This window comes from Bison bison, unplaced genomic scaffold, assembly GCF_000754665.1.
Source record: "Bison bison bison isolate TAMUID 2011002044 unplaced genomic scaffold, Bison_UMD1.0 scf7180017864329, whole genome shotgun sequence".
Classification (NCBI taxonomy): domain Eukaryota; kingdom Metazoa; phylum Chordata; class Mammalia; order Artiodactyla; family Bovidae; genus Bison; species Bison bison.
The window spans coordinates 5,399,863-5,418,488 of record NW_011494901.1 but is presented as its reverse complement, the minus strand read 5'-3'; the positions used below and the strand labels follow the sequence as shown (position 1 = coordinate 5,418,488).

The window sequence follows — 18,626 nt, the reverse complement described above, 5'->3', positions numbered from 1 at the left end:
CTCACTACAGATTTTTTTTTTTTTTGCCTTTTTTAAAAAATCAAGGGGACTTCCCTGGTGTTCCAATGGCTGAGACTTCATGCTCCCAGTGCAGGGGGCCAAGGTTCAGTTCCTGGTCAGGGAACTACATCCCACATGGCTGCAGTGAAGAGTGTGCATGCCACAGCTGAAGATCCCGCATGTGGCAGCTACGACCAGGTGCAGCCAAATAAGCAGTTTTTGTAAAAAAATTTAAAAACTGAGATATAATTGATACCTAACACTGTGTAAGTTTAAGATGTACAACATTGTTGATCTGACCACCATTAGCTAACATCTTCATCGTGTCACATAAGTATCATTTCTTTATCATGGTGAGAATATTTAAGATTATCCTCCTAGTAACTTTGAAGTGTGTAATGCAGTATCGTTAACTAGAATCACAGTGTTGTACGTTACATCTCCAAAAGTTACTCATCTTCTAACTGCAAGTTTGTACCTTTGACCATGATTTTCTCAGTTCTCTCACCCCTCCATCCACATTTTTAAACAGATAATCCAAATAAAGCACCTCAGTCATGAAAAAAGAAGAAAAAGAAAAACATACTCTGATTATAGAAAAATTGTGACTTTATTTTGTATTTTTAGGTTTATTATGTATTGCTTTTATTTAAAAAGTAAATGTTATTCTATCTTATTAAAAAAATAGAGCTTGAAGCCTTTTATAGTATCCAATTTCATTTTTTGAAAACTCTGACTTGAGCTCTTTATTAATTTGGAGCTGTTGATAATTTTTATAGACACTGTAGTCTTTTCAACATTATTTTAAGAAAGACTTTAAATTTGAAAAGATGTACTGCAATGGACAACAGTATTAGAAATCTGTTCTTTAGATCAGTAACAAAAATGATATTTGCCTGAATTTGAATTCTGAAAGCTTTTCTTTGGAATATTTATAGTTTGGCTTCATTTGTTTTGATAAATCATAATTTATGTGTAGCTTTTTATACGTGGTTACTCTTTTCTCCACAGTGTATTCTTGGAAATGGTCCATGTGAATTATAAAACAAGTTATATTTTTATCATAGAAAAACTTTCTGGAAAATACTTTCCTGATCCAAAGACATGGCATTAAATGTTATCATAGATGCACACTTTATTAGTGCATCCCAACTCAAAGGATTATCACCATCCTCAGAAAAACTTCCTGCATTTTCCTAAGAGTTTATTGTCCTGTAGTGTGCTCCCTCTTAAATCCCAGCTCTGAGAAAGAAATTGTATTAGTTATCTTTCTTGGAAATCATGCTGAATAACAACCTCAAATCTCAGTGACTTACAAGAAATACATTCTCTGTTGGATCCATGGTTTGGCTCATTATCCTAGGACTCAGGCTGAGGGAGCAGCCACTATCTGAAACACATGCTCATGGCTTATGAGGCCAAGTCAAATTATGCAAGCACATTTGATTTCTACTGAGAGCAAGTGTACATATCCACCCAGGTTCCACTGACCAAGCTCAACACTCAACCTCTCTCACAGCAGGAAGTGCTGAGTTTCAGAGTAGGGGAAAGCAAATGGATATTTGCTGAAAAGAATACAGTCTACCACAGCCTGCTACCTTGGTCTTAAATATTAATTTCCCTTCTGCATGTAAAAGATGCGCCTTTCCCCAAAGATGGTAAGCCAACAATGTCACCCAGGCATACCAGTTTCAAAGAGTCTCCAGTTATGTTCAGATGGATTCTTCCTGATCTGGAGACCCTATGACCTGAAAAGACAAATGACGTTGCTTCACACAGTCAGCAAATAATGGTGACTGGGGCAATTCTGAAATACTGCTTGGCAAAGGAAAGGAAGAGCCCTTCTAAGGGGACAGGGAACACCTTTGAGTTTGGCTCTTGTTCTTCTGTCAAGAAGCAGTTCTTTATCTGTGGTCCTTCACTCTGCCCTTTGGGAGGTTCTCCCTGTCCATTACTAACTTGGACCATATCTGAAGAGGGCATCAGAGATTATGCCCATCTGAAGAGCTTTCTCAATTGGGGACCAAAATATTTTACATCTCAAACACAGTCTAAAAATCCAGGCTAGTGGTGTCTTTGCTGATACACTTTTTCTCAAAAATGTGGGAGTGATGGTTGTTTTGGTTGGCTATTTCCTCATATCAAACTGATTTACCAGCTGCCTGAGTTTGTAAATAAAGTTTTATTGGAACAAAGCCACACCCACACGTTTACATATTATCTATGGCTGCCTTTCTTCTACAATAGCATACGTTGGTCCCCTGCTTATGATGGTTCAACTTAGGATTTTTCAACTCTGTGATGGTGTAAAAGCTATATGCATTCGGTAGAGACCATACTTCAAATTTTGATCTTTTCCTGGGCTAACACTCTCAGGATCTATAGTAATGGGGGCAGCAGCAGCAAGCCACATCTGTCAGCCACACAGTCACAGAGGCGAACACCGATATACTTACAACCATTCTGGTTTTCACTTTCAGTACAGTAGTCAGTAAGTTACATGACATACGCAGTACTTTAGTATAAAATAGGCTGTGTTAGGTGACTTTGCCTAACTGTAGGTTAATGTAAATGTTCTGAGCACATTTAAGATTAGGTATATTAAATGCTTTTTGACTTAGGATATTTTCAACTTAGGATGGGTTTATTAGGATGTAACCCCCTCATAAGGAAGATCTGTAGTTGAACTGAACTGAGTAGCTGCAACAGATTATATCCTCCTTCCCCCCACCCACCCCCTACAAGTTCTTAACAGTCATTGTCAGAGGAAGCGATTGCCCTGTAGAAAGGTCTCTTCTGACTTGTCCAATTGCTTCCTAGTAGTTTACATAGCTTGTTTCACCTCTGTTTTCTGGCAAACCAGAAGTTAGATCTAAGTGCTTTATTAAATGTAGTTTCAGATTTTTTTTTAATCAAAAAAATCCACAAGTTGTTCTGGGCACTTTGTATTCGATCACATCAGGAAGCTGTCATGCATACTGAGTTCTGCCCCACAGATGTACGGCCAGTGTCAGGAACAAGGTACATGGGACAAGGAAGGAGTCAAAGGCTAGGTAAGATAAGGATCTTAAGAAGACACAATAGATGAGGTAGAACTGGGTGCTGTGCTCCACAGGTCCATGAAAACAGCCAAAGAACAGCAGTCAGGGTATAGACTGTTGACTAAAGAAGGATGTACAGTGTAACAGCTGAGAGTTGAGTTTTAGTCAGTGTCTTACTGAGCACTAATAGCCTCTCAGATAGCTCTGAGGAAGTGCTCTGACGAGGTAGGGAGGAAGAGGCCAGTATATATGAGATTTTGGCTACAAAGTATGTGCAATCCAGCATATATCTTAGCAGAAGTTTAGTTAAGGGAAACAGATACATCAGTTAATGATATTTTAGTGCTTTTCTAAGTATCGGAGGATGCAAGAATCCAGATTCATAAAACACGTCCTAAAGTATATCTAAGGGCCGTTTTTGTTTGCCTGTTCTCCCCAAGCACTGAGTGCTCCTGTTCTTTGTCCTGAATTCTTACACAGTGTCCTAGAGGTTAGCAATCAATGACTTGATCCTTGTAGAACTGGAGGGTAGACAACATTCATTGTTTCATTAATACAAGACAAAAATCAAGGGACCTGGACCTCCCTGGTGGCATAGTGTGTAAGAATCCGCCTGCCAATGCAGGGGACACTGGTTCCATCCCTGATGGGAGACGATTCCACATGCCACAGAGCAACTGAGCCCATGCACCGCAACTACTGAAGTCTGCATGCTCTAGAGCCCGTGAGCCACAACTAATGAGCTTCTGTGCCACAACTACCAAAGCCCAAGTGCCCAGAGCCTGCCAGTCGCAACTACTGAAACCTATGCACCTACAGCCTGTGCCCCGCAACAAGAGAAACCACCACACTGAGAAGCCCTCCACTCGCCACGACTAGAGAGAGGAAGACCGCACACAGCGAGGAAGACCCAGTGCAGCCCAAAATAGATACAGCAGTGTATACGTGTCAAAAAAAAAAGAAGAATGAGTAATCAAATGGTATGATGACAGGAGGGTGATTAAAATTGAGCAGGAAAATAAAATAGAATTTGGGAATCGAGGCAGTTTGCTGTCTCAGGTTCAGCTCCTATTGTCATTTCCATCCTGCTGCTGCTGCTAAGTCGCTTCAGTCGTGTCCAACTCTGTGTGACCCCATAGACGGCAGCCCACCAGGCTCCCCCGTCCCTGGGATTCTCCAGGCAAGAACACTGGAGTGGGTTGCCATTTCCTTCTCCAAGGCATGAAAGTGAAGTCGCTGAGTCTTGTCTGACTCTTAGCGACCCCATGGACTGCGGCCCACCAGGCTCCTCCGTCCATTGGATTTTCCAGGCAAGAAAAGTGGGGTGCCATTGCCTTCTCCGCATTTCCATCCTAGAAAGAACTAATCAAGAAGGGGCCTGGATGAGAACTCTGTGGAGTATGAATGCCAACACTTATTAAAAAAATCCACAAGTAGAGAAAAGTCAGAGCATTTTCCTGGTAGTCCTCCCCAAACAAAATTCATACCAATATGACCAGTAATTTATCCTGCATTTGACATTTTCTAATCTCATCATCAGGTATTCTGGTGAAACTTCTTGGAATTAGAGGACTTGGAAAGTTTATATTTTGGTAAAATCTCTAAACCATGGGAATTCTTTTTCCATTTTCTTCATTTCTTTCTTAAATATAATCATAAAGGAAAATGAAAAATATTAGTAGAAAAGTAGCCAAAAAGGCTACCTGTGTCTCTCGAATGACTTCAGAATGAGAATCTAGCATTGTAGATTTTCACACAGAAAGTTGCTGTTTCTCTAAATGTAAATGAAGTGTCTGTGTACTAGAAATCTAAGCTGCTGTTGCTTTTGAGCTTTCTTCCCCGCCAGCTTTACTGAAGATACGGGTGGCAGACTCTTTGCGACCTCATGGACTGTGGCTTGCCAGGCTCCTCTGACCAAGTGGTTCTCCAGGCAAGAATACTGAAGTGGGTTGCCGTTTGTCACTGACAAATGAAATGCAAAATATTTAAAGCTTACATTATGATGACTTGATGTATGTGTATACTGTGAAAGGATTCCCACAATCTAGTTAACACATCCAGCACCTCAAATATTTACTTTTCCTTTTCTTGGTGAGAACACTTAAGTTCTATTTTCTTAGTAAATTTCAACTGTACAATGCAATGTCATCAACTCTAGTCACCATTTTTTTTAAAAAGGAGTTTTATTTTTTTTTTCAACTAATTTAACTGGAGAATAATTACAGTATTGTGATGGTTTTTGCCATACATCAACATGCATCGGCCACAGGTATACATGTGTGCCCCCATCCTGAACCTCCCTCCCCACCTGATCCCTCTGGGTTGTCAAAACCCAGGGGCTTTGGGTGCCCTGCTTCACGCATTGAACTTGCACTGGTCCTCTATTTTATGCCTGGTTATATGCATGTTTCAGTGCTATTCTCAAATCATCCCACCCTCTCCTTCTCCCATTGAATCTAAAAGTCTGTTCTTTACATCTATGTCTCCTTTGCTGCCCTGCATGTAAGGTCATCGGTATTGTCTTTCTAAATTTCATATATATGCATTAATATACAGTATTTGACTTTCTCTTCCTGACTTACTCCACTCTGTATAGTAGACTCCAGGTTAGTCACCATTTTTGAACTTCAAGAACACATTAGTTTTTCTGCTTACAGCAATGGGGCCTTTAAAATTTTTTTTAATATACTTTATTTTTTTCAAGCAGTTTTAGGTTCACAGCAAAATGGAGCAGAAAGTTCAGAGAGTTCCCATATACCTACTGCTCGGACACATGTACAACCTCCCCCACTGTCGTCCCCCACTACAGCGGTACGTTTGCTACAACCGAACCTTAACATTAACGTGTCACTATCATCCAAAGGTTGCATATTCTATGAATTTTGATAAATATAATGGCATGTACCCACCATTATATTGATACTATCATACAGAATAGTTTCACTGTCCTAAAAATTCCCTGTGCTCTGCCTGTTTGTCCCTCCCTCCCCCCAACCCCTGACCACCACCCTTATTTTTATTGTCTTCATAGTTTTGCCTTTTCCAGAATGTCATATAATTGGAGTCACTCAGTATGTAGTTTTGTGGGTTTTTTTTGAGTACCATCTTTTACTCCCACTGTTGATGAAAATTCAATGAATTACTGAATAGTTAAGGTCTGTGGGGGTAGGGGGGAAGGAATTTTATATAAACCAAACTGAAGATTATAATCAGGAAGCAGATTCTCAGAAAGCTCTGAGGACTGTTCTGCCTGTTAGAAGTCAAAGGCACAATCATGTACCTTTTTGAGACAAAGGACTGTATATCTAAATGACAAACTGATACTTCACATGAAGTCCACAAAGCATGCTTAGTCCAGGTAAGCAGGTACAAACTGAGCGACAAGTCACTGTGACCCCTTACAGAACTGGAAAAGAACCCTATTGTTTGAAGAAGTTACATTGCCAGCCTCAGAAGAAAGAAAGAAAAGGATCTTTATGGTTGAGCAGGTGCTTCCATCTTTGAGGAGCTGTGGTTAATGTGTAATGGAGACGCACACTGCATATTAACCCACAGAGAGAATTTTGTTTAATTTTTCTTGTCCTGCCTTAAACTAAAATTTAAATGATATACATCAGTGCCTCTTTCCCCACAGCCTCCCCAGATCATATTGTCCAAACTATGGCTATTGGCCAATTTGATGGATTAAAAAAATAGTGTTTCAATGTAGTTTAAATTTTTCTTACAATAAGGAAGGTTGAATGTCTTTTAATATTTTTAAGGGAAATTTGTTTTTCTTTTTTTTTAATTTGCCAGTTCATGTGGTTTGCCCACCTAACCACTTTATCAATCTGATTTTAGAATATGCTGCTGCTGCTGCTAAATCGCTTCAGTCGTGCGACCCCATAGATGGCAGCCCATCAGGCTCCCCCGTCCCTGGGATTCTCCAGGCAAGAACACTGGAGTGGGGTGCCATTTCCTTCTCCAATGCAGTTAAGTGAAAAGTGAAAGTGAAGTTGCTCAGTCGCGTCTGACTCCTCGCGACTCCATGGACTGCAGCCCACCAGCCTCCTCCGCCCATGGGATTTTCCAGGCAAGAGTACTGGAGTGGGGTGCCATTGCCTTCTCCATAGAATATGCTATGTGCTGCTAAAACAAGCTTTGAAAGCATTAAAAAAAAAAAAAAAAGATTCCTGGTCTCCAGAAATTCTGAATCAGAAGGGCCCATATTTAGGTTAAATAACTCCTAGATTTAGAAAACATTGACTTAGATCATCAAAACATTTGTTGCTCTAAATATTTACAATAATGTAAGGTGTTACATTACCTACAAAATGGCTGCAACATATTGTACTGTGTATTAAATTTTTAACATTGTAAACACTAATATTTACCATAGGATTTAACATTAATACAACTTGGGGGAATGATGGATGGCTTATGTTTCAAAAAAAAAAAAATTAGAACTTCTGAGTTTTCTCAAACCCGAAGCAGGCAGCAGTTTAATATCAGGAGTAATGGTAGAGAAAGGAATCAGAAAACCAAATCAAGCAATGTTAATAAGCAACGGGAATGAACACATTGTAAAACAACTATACTTCAGTAAAAAAAAAAAAATTAACAAATTTCTAAAAACCAACGGAATATGAGACCCATAGAACCTATAGAGTCGGAATTGGCCACCACTCTTTGAGTTTGCTTCTTACTCCCCAAATTTTAACAAGATTGTTCATTTTAGGTAGCCAAAAGAATTTATATTACTTATTTGGTTTCATATTACATTTTGGACTACGCTGAAATTAAAAACTTTTCCGGGGAAGAAATGGTCCTAGGTCACTCATAGGCTGATGAACAAAATAAATCCAACATCACAAATCTTTACCTGCAAAACGAAAACAACGGGAAACACGTGGGTCAGCACCCCAGCGGGAAGAGAGGCGGGGCGGAGTCAGGCACAAGGGGGTGGGGCTAGCTCCACAGTGGAGGAGGGTCCTGCCCGGGCACCCGCCCCTCCTCCGTGACGTCACAGGCAGGGCCCGCCCCCAGCCGCGCCGGACGCCTGTTAAAACCGCGGCTCGCCAGCGCCCCGGAAGCTGCCCCTTCTCGGGGGTCATGATGGGCAGCAAGATGGCGTCTGCCAGCAGGGTCGTTCAGGTAAGGAGACTCGGTCGCCTTTCTGCCCCGTGGGCTATAGGGAAGGTGCTGACTGTAGCACCCGCGCTGGGGAGGAAAGGCGGTGGTGGAGGCTGCGCGATGACCGCGGCCCTGCCTAGGGCCAGCAGCTGCTTCCCCGGGTGTATGTGAGAATTGGACCTTGCGCTTGTTGGGACGGGCAGTGAAGCCTGGGACGGAGCTGACGATTCGAGCCAAGCCGAGGGAGTGCATCTCCGCAGGTAGGCACTTAGCTGTTGCAAAGTCCCTGGACTGCCCTCCACCGAGACCTCCTTAGCCTCTTAGCAGGCTGCAGGCTTGGCTGCCCTGGCAATATCCTGGCCAATCAGCGACCGGTATTGTCTAGGTTGTCGCGAATCAGCCAATCGGAAGGAAGGCGGTAGAGGAGTGAAAGGAAGCGAACCTTCGCTCTGACCCAGTGTCCCTTCAAGGTCTTGGGAATGGCCAGAGAACTGGCCCCGCGAGCTGCGTCCTCGCCGGATACTCTCCTCCACCAACCAGCGTCTGGTTATAGGCCTGATGGGGGAGAATGGAAAAAATATATATTTAATTTTTTCTGTAATGTTTTTTCCCTGCGTTTAGATTGGCGCTAGAGGGACTTTATCAATCCACTTATCAGTTACTAACTCCTGACAGCTTTTGTTTTTGCTTCTCCAACTGTGGTCTTTAGCTTAAGTAGGAAAATTAAACTTGGTCTATAAAGGGCTACAACCTCCACTTTTGTGGTTGTTTTACTCGAGTTTTTTTCCAACTCAAATTGCATTATTGTACAATTAACTTTTAACTTTGATATGAGAAGTGCATTTCCCTTTCCACAAGTACGTCTCTTGAAAGACTTTTTCTTACAGTTATTTCACTCTGGAATATAATCTTAGATCCCAGTCTTTGCTCCTATTGCAATGAATGATCCTCACTTATTCATTCAGTGTGTAGTTATTAAGCCTTAATTAAAGATTTTGTGAAGACAGGAGAACACCTGACAAAGGACTGGTATCCTTAATAGATAATTATATATATATCAATAATATATAGCCCAGTTTTTTAAATGGGTAAAAAAACTTGATATTGCACAAAGCAAGATATTTGAATGAGCACTAAGCCAGTGAAAGGATGTTCAACATGATTACTTTCCAGGGAAATGCAAATTAAAACCAGGAAACCACCAAAATTATTAAAAAGACTGACACTGCCAAATGGTGATGAGAAAACAAAGCACCCGAAACTCTCATACATTACTGGTGGGAATATAAAAAGGTATAGCCACTTTGGAAAACTGTTTTGTGGGCCTTTACTACTAGTTAGACATACCTACCCTATGTCCCAGCAGTCTTACTCATAGGTTTATACCCCAGAGAAATGAGTGCATATACCTATTTAAAAAACAAGATAAAAATGTTCATAGTTGCTTTATTCATAGTAACACCTAAACCAGAAAATATCCAAATATCCATTAGCAATATAAAGTGTGGTAGACTTGTTAAAGTGGAACAGCACACAGCAATAATAAAGTACTATTAATACATGCAACAAAAAAGATGCTGTGAGATACAGAATAAGGAATGGCCTGTCCACTTCTAACAGAGCTGCGAAGACTTATATTCACATTCATAATACAAAGCAGTACGTGCTGACAACATGTTAACATTAGCAAAATGTGTTGGGTACCTCTGTGCCAGGCCTGTGCTCAGTGCTGGGACCACAGTGCCAACAGGATAATACATGGTGCTTCCACAGAGCTTAGAACTTGATCGGTATCTGAAGAGAGAGTAGTATTTCAGCAGACTGGCACAAACTGATAGGAATTCTCAAAGCATGGTGTCACCATTAAGTAGAGGAATTTGGCTGGATGCAGGGTATTTAAAAATAATTTTAGAAGAGTAAGTTATAAATGCTTGCTGAATGCCAAGCAGTGTATATTTGATACGTTTGGGATGATGCAGTAGTAGAGAGGAGATAATCATGTAGGAAATCATTTAACTGTATAAGACAGGGGAAGAAGGTAGGTAGGTGGGTTAATTCAGGGTTTGAGATTCACAGCAAGGCAGTTGAGAGTGCTAGGAGGTTGCTCAGTGGACTGTGGGTCTAGGCTAGATGAAAAAGGAAGTAAAGTCAAGATGGAACCAGTTGACTGGGAGAAAAGGGAGAGATCAAGGAAATGAAGGGCTGGCTGAAACTGATAGTGGGAAATAACAAAGAGAGTTAAAAGGCTGTAGTTGAGTTTGGCTTTTAGGTTAAGATTTTAGGGATGCTACAGCTCTGAACTCAGTAAAGAATTAAGAATAAAAGAAAAGAACCTTTCAGGAATAGACGCTAAACTGGAAAGAACACAAAGGTCAATGGGCAACTTAGAAGTTTTCCTGAAGTAAATAGTAGAGGAAAGGAGAAAAAGGATTAAAAACACACAGATAATGATTGAGGCCTGCGCAGGTCCCAACCTGTCCGTGGTTTGGAGTTGCTATCTGCCTCATAAAGCAAAGTAAGTAGAGGCTTGGTCTTCTGAGAAGGCAAGAGTTGTCTTCTCCTCTGAAAAAGCCTCTAACATAGTCGACTTTGGCATCTTCCAAGAATCGTAGGGCAGGGATTGAGGCGGCATGAGGCTGGGTTTTCAGTTGAGGTAGAGAGAGAAGACAGTAGTTCTAACCAGAAGGTCCAGAGTGGAGTGTCGTTTCCTCCAGAACGCGTCACTTTTAACTTAGCCTGGGCTTCATGAATCATAGAAGTGGATTCTTTCATAAAATAAGTTTCCCCAAAAAATCAAAGATCATGAAAAAAGATTAAAGGGATTCAGAGAATGCCATAGAAGTAGATAAAGACAAGATGAAGCAACTTTTGTATAGTAAGTCTCTGAAAAAGTGAAAATAGAGTTGACCAAGTCTCAATACCTATAATTTAATAGAACTTTCCTGATACAAAAAGAGACTTAAAGTTATACCTTGTAGTTGAGAGATTTGACCTAGTTTGTTGACCAACGGGTATATTCTAGTAAAATCATTGACTTATAAAGAAAAGAATTATTTGGTGATCCAAGCAATAAGACCAAGCACTTACTAAGTTATCAAAGTTTTCAACAATAATACTTCTTAAAGGAAAACATGTGGATACCACATTTAAGGTAGTTAAGGAAAGAAAATGTAAACCTAAGCTTTATCTAGCTGCACTAACCTTCAAGTATAAAGGCCACAAACTCTTCTAAACCTTTAATAACTCAGGGAATACTGTTCCCCAAAGCTCTTCCTACTAGCTCTCCCAGGGAATGAGCATCAGACAACTAAGGAGTACTTAGTTCTACTTGTAGCTGTTTTAACACAGGAACTGGATATAATCACTGAGTGTATTTAACTGTAGAATTAAGGCTAGATAATGCAGAGAAGGGAGAAAGACTTGTTGGTAGTATTTGCTCTGACAGTATATATCTAGTAAGACTTTTTAAACGGAGGAATAAGAGGAAGAGTATACAGAAAGTAGAATAAACTTGTAATTGCCTCTAGTTATTAACTGGTAGTAAAAGATGGGGAGGGGTGGCAGAGACGAGATTACCATCAATTACCTTCATTCTTTCTAGTGATAATGAACCAATAGATAGTATCTCAGAAACAGGCAATTAAGAATATTATCTAAAGGTAACAGCATAATATAAACATTATACAAAAGTACAGCTCTTTCTAAATACCAAAAAACCACCAACCAGCCTACCAACCAACCCCACAAATGAAAGCAAAGAAAAAGATCATAGGACAAAGAATGTTAAATAATGATATGACAGAAAATATACCAAGTTTATGAGTTATAAATGTAAGTGGTCTCACTCCCCTTTTAAAAGTGTTCTCAGGTTGGCCAGCAAATGAATAGGCAGTGTTATATGAGGCACAGCTGAAACTAAGAGACTTAGAAAGGTACAAATAAAGGGAGAGCCAACTGATCTGTAAAAGCATATTACTATGCTTTTAAGTGTACAAAAACTGTTGAAATGGACTCTTTCTCTCTGGTATATGTACATACATTTAAGTGTGTGTATACATATTAACTTGCCTGTAGAGTTAACCCTGACTGACAAATGGTCTGTTCGCTCATTTGTCTGATGGTTGCTGAGCATGTACTGGGTACTGGGTGCTGCTGCAGAAGTACTTCATTTTCCATCTCTGCCCTTCCAGGAACTTTGCTGTCCTGTAGTCATTGGCTCATTAAGGTGTCCTCTACACAGTATTCTTAAGATGTTCAGGTTGCTGTGGAAACATAGGAGTCTTTTTTAAATCGAATTTAGGGATGGGGAATCTTCTTAAGAGTGACAGTTGAGCTGTTTTACAAGATAGTCAGGTAAAAGCAGAGACATGGACTTAGGGTGGAACCAGGGAGAGATTTCCTGCCAGAGCACATGAGCTCTCAGTTGAATGAGGGTGGAAATGGTCTGATGAGTTAGGGAAATAAAAAGTACTTCAGAGTACCTGGAGTGAATGGTACCATGGTGGGGAATGAGACTGGAGAGGTAGGGAGAGGCCAGATCATGATGGACCTGTAGGTGCCAAATGCCAGTTTGAAGTTTATCCTGAAAAACATCAGCCTGGGAGATGGATAGAACACTCTTTCAAGAAGCCTGGCTCTGAAAAGAAAGTTACTAGACAGTGTAAGAAGTTATTTTTAGGGTTCTGTTTATTAGTCTTAGCATTTTATATATATTCAGATGATTTCATACTGAAAGTTCTGCTTAAGTTCCTCTATAGCATTATCTGGAATTTTTAGTGATAAAAAATTAATACTCTTCAAATAGCTTATTAAAAAGTTATGTAAATACATGTATTTCTATGGGAGTAGGAAAAAGAATAAAGTCAAGAGTTATCAGATGTTTAAAGCTATTTTATGTGTGTTTTGAGCTTATAGATGATGTTTTTTTCTTTCTGCTTTTCTGTGTTTTTACCAGTTTTTTGTACATAGAACATGTATTACTTTTGTTGTCAGAAAAAGTTTTTTTGATTACCTGATTTTCTGTATGCTTTTTACCCTATTCTAAACTGCTGCTGCTGCTGCTGCTAAGTCGCTTCAGTCGTCTCCGACTCTGTGTGACCCCATAGACGGCAGCCCACCAGCTCCCCTGTCCCTGGGATTCTCCAGGCAAGAACACTGGAGTGGGTTGCCATTTCCTTCTCCAATGCATGCAAGTGAAAAGTGAAAGTGAAGTCACTCAGTCGTGTCAGACTCTTGGCGACCCCATGGACTGCAGCCCACCAGGCTCCTCCATCCATGGGATTTTCTAGGCAAGAGTACTGGAGTGGGGTGCCATTGCCTTCTCCGATTCTAAACTACTAAGTATTAAAACATAGTACAGAAACAATAGTCAGTACAAGTCAAGGAAACTTCCAGTTCTTACCAGTCAGCAGGGTGATTTAGAAGTCACGCAGTGTAAAATCCATGTCACCTTATACGGTTGTTCTGAGGTCAGTTGGCAGTACAGTACAATGTTTTGTGATGTATAAAGTACAAATTTATTATGCATATCAAATAATATAAACAATGAATAGTTCATAGACTAGCTATCCTTGCTGGGGAAGAGTAAAATTATTTATTCCTTTGTGGCTGTACTGGTTCTTCGTTGCAGCCCAGGCTTTCTCTAGTTGCTGCGAGCAGGGGCTGCTCTTCCCTGTGGTGCGTGGGCTTCTCACTGTGGCGGCTTCTCTGGTTGTGGACCATAGGCTCTAGGCACGTGGGCTCCAGTTGTTGCAGCACGTGGGATGAGTAGTTGCAGCTGATGGGCTCTAGAGCACAGGCTTTGTAGTTCTGGCGCTTAGGCTTAGTTATTCTGCATCATGTGGAAATTGCCTGGACCGGAGTGAACTGTGTCCCCTGCATCGGCAGGTGGATTCTGAATCCATTGTGCCACCAGGGAAATACAAGAATAAAATTTAAAAGTAATTTTTTTAATAGAAAATTTAAAGTTGCTGTCAAGTACTAAGTTATTTTAACAAAGGTATCTGCTTGTGGGATTCAGTAGATTATTTCTTATGTAGTTAATGAGGTTATCTTAGTACTTCATTTCTTTCTCATGCATTATATTTTTCTTTTAGGTAGTCAAGCCACATACTCCATTAATAAGGTTCCCTGATAGAAGAGACAATCCTAAACCAAATGGTAAGCTGCAGTTTATTTAGGCTAAAAAAATATGTACAATCAGATCCATATATGAATATTTTATTATAGACTATTTTTCATTTTAAAATCAGGTTGACAATTGTAGCTTAGGTCACAGTGGTATGTTAGGTTGCATTAACTAACTTCTGTTACTTTTAAAAAGTAGTAACTTAACAGTAGGTATTTCTGAATTTTTGGTTATATTGAGTTTATATATGGGAATTTTTGTTCTACCTTTTCTTCTGTCCTTCAGAAGAATCTCCCATGTTTATATCTGCAGACTTTATGATGAATAATCACCATTCTGTATCTTTCTCCCAGCTAACCTCTTTCTCATTCACTGATATATGTGTTCATTCAATCAGTAAATATTTCTTGGATTGCCTTAGAACTTAGTAGTCATTACCCATTAAAAGTAACTGAAGATTCTGAACAAGTTCTGTTTTTCTTTTACTGATCTGTCACTGTCTTTATTATAAGATACCCAACCTTTAATTCAGGGAGAATTTTAACAAATTTTATATGGATATTTTTAACTTATTGTAACTCTTGAAGAATTTATAGGTGACAGACAAGTCTGGAGAAAACAAATCTCATCTCCATTTTCCAACTTTTTTATTCTCCATTGTATGATACTACCTGTAATCTCTACCATAGGGCAAAACTTAAGTAATGTCAGTTATCCACATGGATTGAACTCCACTACCTAAAAATTTCATTATTTTATGAACTTACTCAATTTAGTAGTTCACTCACTTAAAACTACCTCATTTGCTTTAAAACAAACTTATGAAACTACATAGCTACCCAACCAAGTTACTCTATAATACTTACCTCTTGGAATTGTAATACTTATCATTTTAAGAATACCTTGATGATTCAATAATAACTCAAAATAGTATTTTAAGACCCTGAACAATCCCTCTAAGTTGGTTTTTTTTTTAATTTCAGTATCAGAAGTTCTACGATCAGCAGGACTACCATCTCATACTTCTTCAATTTCACAGCATTCTAAGGGAAGTAAATCACCAGACTGGCTGATGCATCAGGGTCCACCAGACACGGCAGAGATGATAAAAACTTTACCTCAGAAATACAGAAGGAAACTTGTGTCTCAAGAAGAAATTGAATTTATCCAAGTATGTTGTTGCTCTTTATCCCAATACTGTGGAAGACACCTTAACATTATTAGCTTTGGAGTTTCAGATGCTGATTTACATGTTCTTCCAATTGTCTTGTCAAGGTGTGTCCATACCTAAGACAGGGATGGTCAGGTAGGCCAGGACTATGAGAAGTAAATGATGTTTGAACCCTTGGTGAATGTGCTTGAAAGAATATATGTGTAGAAGTATATAGTATGGTAAATAGCAAAATATATATACCCCATGAAAAAAAGCTCTTTATGGTCCTCATTAATTTTTAAAAAATATTTAGTTTATTTTAAACTCTTTATTTGGCTGCATCTGTTTGTTTTTTGTTGTTATTGTTTTACTTACAGGCATTCTGGATCTTTGATCATTGAGGCATGTGAGCTCTTTAGTTCCAGCATGTAGACTCTTAAGTTGTGGCATGTGGGATCTAGTTCCTGACGAGGGTCCTCATTAATTTTTTTATAGCGTAAAGGACCAAGAAATTCGAGGACCATTGACCTAGATCAACCTTGAAGTCCCTTTCAGATCTGAAATTCTTTATATTATTGATATGAGAGCCCAAAAGCTATGAAAAATCTGAAATTGGTTTTAAGACCTAAAGATCATTGCTTTAAAATGTCTCAGATTTGTACAGTTGCCATGAATATTTTCTTTGTAAATGAAACACCTAATCTTACTGCTTTATTTCTTCCTTTTCAGCGTGGAGGTCCAGAATAATCACTGATAATGTGGCTCCAATATTTGTCATCAGATAAAGAAGAGTCTTTCTAAAAAAGGACTTCCAGAATGACAAATGAAAAATTGTATATTAAACAACTTTAATAAATATTCTGTAAAAAGAAAAAAAAAGATGAAGTATAGAAAATTTAGATGGACACTTGTATCTCCTAATTTATGTATCTTGGTCAGCTTCTCTATAAGCTTACCTGATTGTTTATATACTTTATACCTTGATTAAAGTATACATTTTAAAATGTTAGCCTATTAATTTACTCTTGATTATCAAGCATAACAGTGTTGGACTGTTGAAAGCACTCAATGTCTAGTGAACTGTCAAAGGCTTCCAGTAATTTCACTTTTCTTTCAGTTTCTGTTTAAACATAGAATATATTTGGCAGAATTGCAGCTTCCTAGAAGTAATTTTCCTGAACTTGAATGAGGATCCGTGAAATAATAACTCCATTATTTGTTCTTACTTCTCAGTGTTTTTGCATTCACAAAGTTACTGGAGTATAACTCGCTTATTAACAAGCATATCCTACTTTAAATGATAAAAATATACCCATAGTAAAACAGGTGACTTTGTGATATTAAGGCTAGGGAGTTAACACATAATATTATATGTAACCTGTATTCAGAAAAGAAATGCCAGAGTATAAAATGGAAAATGAGATAAAAATAAATATAGGAATAACATTTGACCAAAAATTGTAATTTATTGTTTTCAGGGGGGTTAAGAAAGTCTTGTTCTTTGGTTTATCTTTCTTTTGATTGTGATCATGTATACAAATCCTGATAATCATAAACTTTCTCAAACTTAATTGTCTGAAAGTCTCATAAAATCAACCTATTTACCTTAAGTCAATTAATAGAATTTTGATAGGGTCTTCCTGTGCCAAGGGTATATATAATTGTTAAAGTAAAGCCTCACAAAGTGAAAATAAATTCTCTTCCATACCTTTAATGATTTGTAGAATATGCTTTCAAGAAGTCATCCCTAATAGTAAGGGTAATTCATGAGTAATAGAGTAGAATTGTTGAGTACATTTTTGTGTTTGCCCAGTTACATATGGATTAATCTTTATACTTATTTTGTTTTTTCTCCTGTTTCAGAGTTGATCTGCTTTTTGTGTAAATTCTGTATTGTGGCCTGTTATAAATGTTGCCCAACTCAAATATGAGATAGGAATTTGGTGCTAGCAATAAGCTACTTTGGTAATTCATGAGAAATACATGACTCAGGATTTCTTTTTTTATAATTTAAAAAATGTATTTGGAAAAATTTCTTAAAAACCAGTACTATTCTCTTTTTTCTCCTTAGCTTTCTTATTTCAGTAAAAAGAAGCTCATGGCAAGTTTTTTCTTTCAGAAACAGTAGGTTCAGGAGATGAAGAGTGGCTTAAGTAATACTGTGGGCTGGCAGTTAGAAACCCCAGCACTGGAACTGAGGGCCACCTTTACTACAGCTGCTGCCATGAAAGTTCCAATGAAAAATATATCACTTTTATATAATTTATGACTAGAGGCATGACAAAAGGATATTAGTTGGAACTGCTATCATAGGATGAGCTCCCAAGGAGGATAGTGTCATAGAAAGAATTTGGGTTTAGCTTTAATAGCTTGTATACTCATGTAGGAGTTAAACACTTAAGTATCTGTAACCATTAGTGAATTGCTTAGTTTGTCCAACTTGCAGTTTTTTCTCCAGTACTATACAGTTTGATAGGCAGGATCAAATTAGTGTATTGACTGTTGCTGTTGCTGTTCAGTCCCTTAGTTATGTCCGACTCTGTGACCTCATGAAATACAGCATGCCAGGCCCCTCTGTCCTCCACCATCTCCCGGAGTTTGCTCAAGTTCATGTCCATTGAGTTGGTGATGCTAACACCTTCTGCTACCCCTTTCTCCTTTTGCCTTCTATCTTTCCCAGCATCACAGTCTTTTCCAATGAGTTGGTTCTTCACATGAAGTGGCCAAAGTATTGGAGCTTCAGCTTCAGCAGCAGTCCTTCCAATGAATATTCAAGGTTGATTTTCTTTTGGACTGACTTGTTTGATCTCCTTGCTGTCCAGGAACACTCAGGTCTTCTTAGTTCAGTTGCTCAGTCGTGTCTGACTCTTTGCGACCCCATGAATTGCAGCACGCCAGGCCTCCCTGTCCATCACCAACTCCCGGAGTTCACTCAAACTCACATCCATCGAGTCAGTGATGCCATCCAGCCATCTCATCTTCTGTTGTCCCCTTCTCCTCCTGCCCCCAATCCCTCCTAGCATCAGAGTCTTCCAATGAGTCAACTCTTCGCATGAGGTGGCCAAAGTACTGGAGTTTCAGCTTTAGCATCATTCCTTCCAAAGAAATCCCAGGGCTGATCTCCTTTAGAATGGACTGGCTGGATCTCCTTGCAGTCCAAGGGACTCTCAAGAGTCTTCTCCAACACCACAGT

General features: G+C 39.1%; 1 protein-coding gene across 1 annotated transcript; it reads left to right on the top strand.

The window, feature by feature from the left end:
• The first annotated feature begins 8,053 nt into the window (after positions 1-8,053).
• MRPS36 (mitochondrial ribosomal protein S36) lies at positions 8,054-16,442 on the top strand. The gene is made up of 4 exons (XM_010853596.1): positions 8,054-8,174; positions 14,249-14,312; positions 15,264-15,451; positions 16,163-16,442. Exons 1-4 carry the CDS (start codon positions 8,133-8,135, stop codon positions 16,178-16,180), a joined length of 312 nt encoding a protein of 103 aa, XP_010851898.1. The 5' UTR covers positions 8,054-8,132; the 3' UTR covers positions 16,181-16,442.
• Positions 16,443-18,626: the final 2,184 nt, after the last annotated feature.

Bases quoted from the DNA above. Each gene is read 5' to 3' on its own strand.
- MRPS36 (XM_010853596.1), top strand. From the start codon at position 8,133: ATGATGGGCAGCAAGATGGCGTCTGCCAGCAGGGTCGTTCAG. The intron at 8,175-14,248 runs GTAAGGAGACTC...TTTTTCTTTTAG, and splicing joins CTGCCAGCAGGGTCGTTCAG to GTAGTCAAGCCACATACTCC. The intron at 14,313-15,263 runs GTAAGCTGCAGT...TTTTAATTTCAG, and splicing joins AGACAATCCTAAACCAAATG to TATCAGAAGTTCTACGATCA.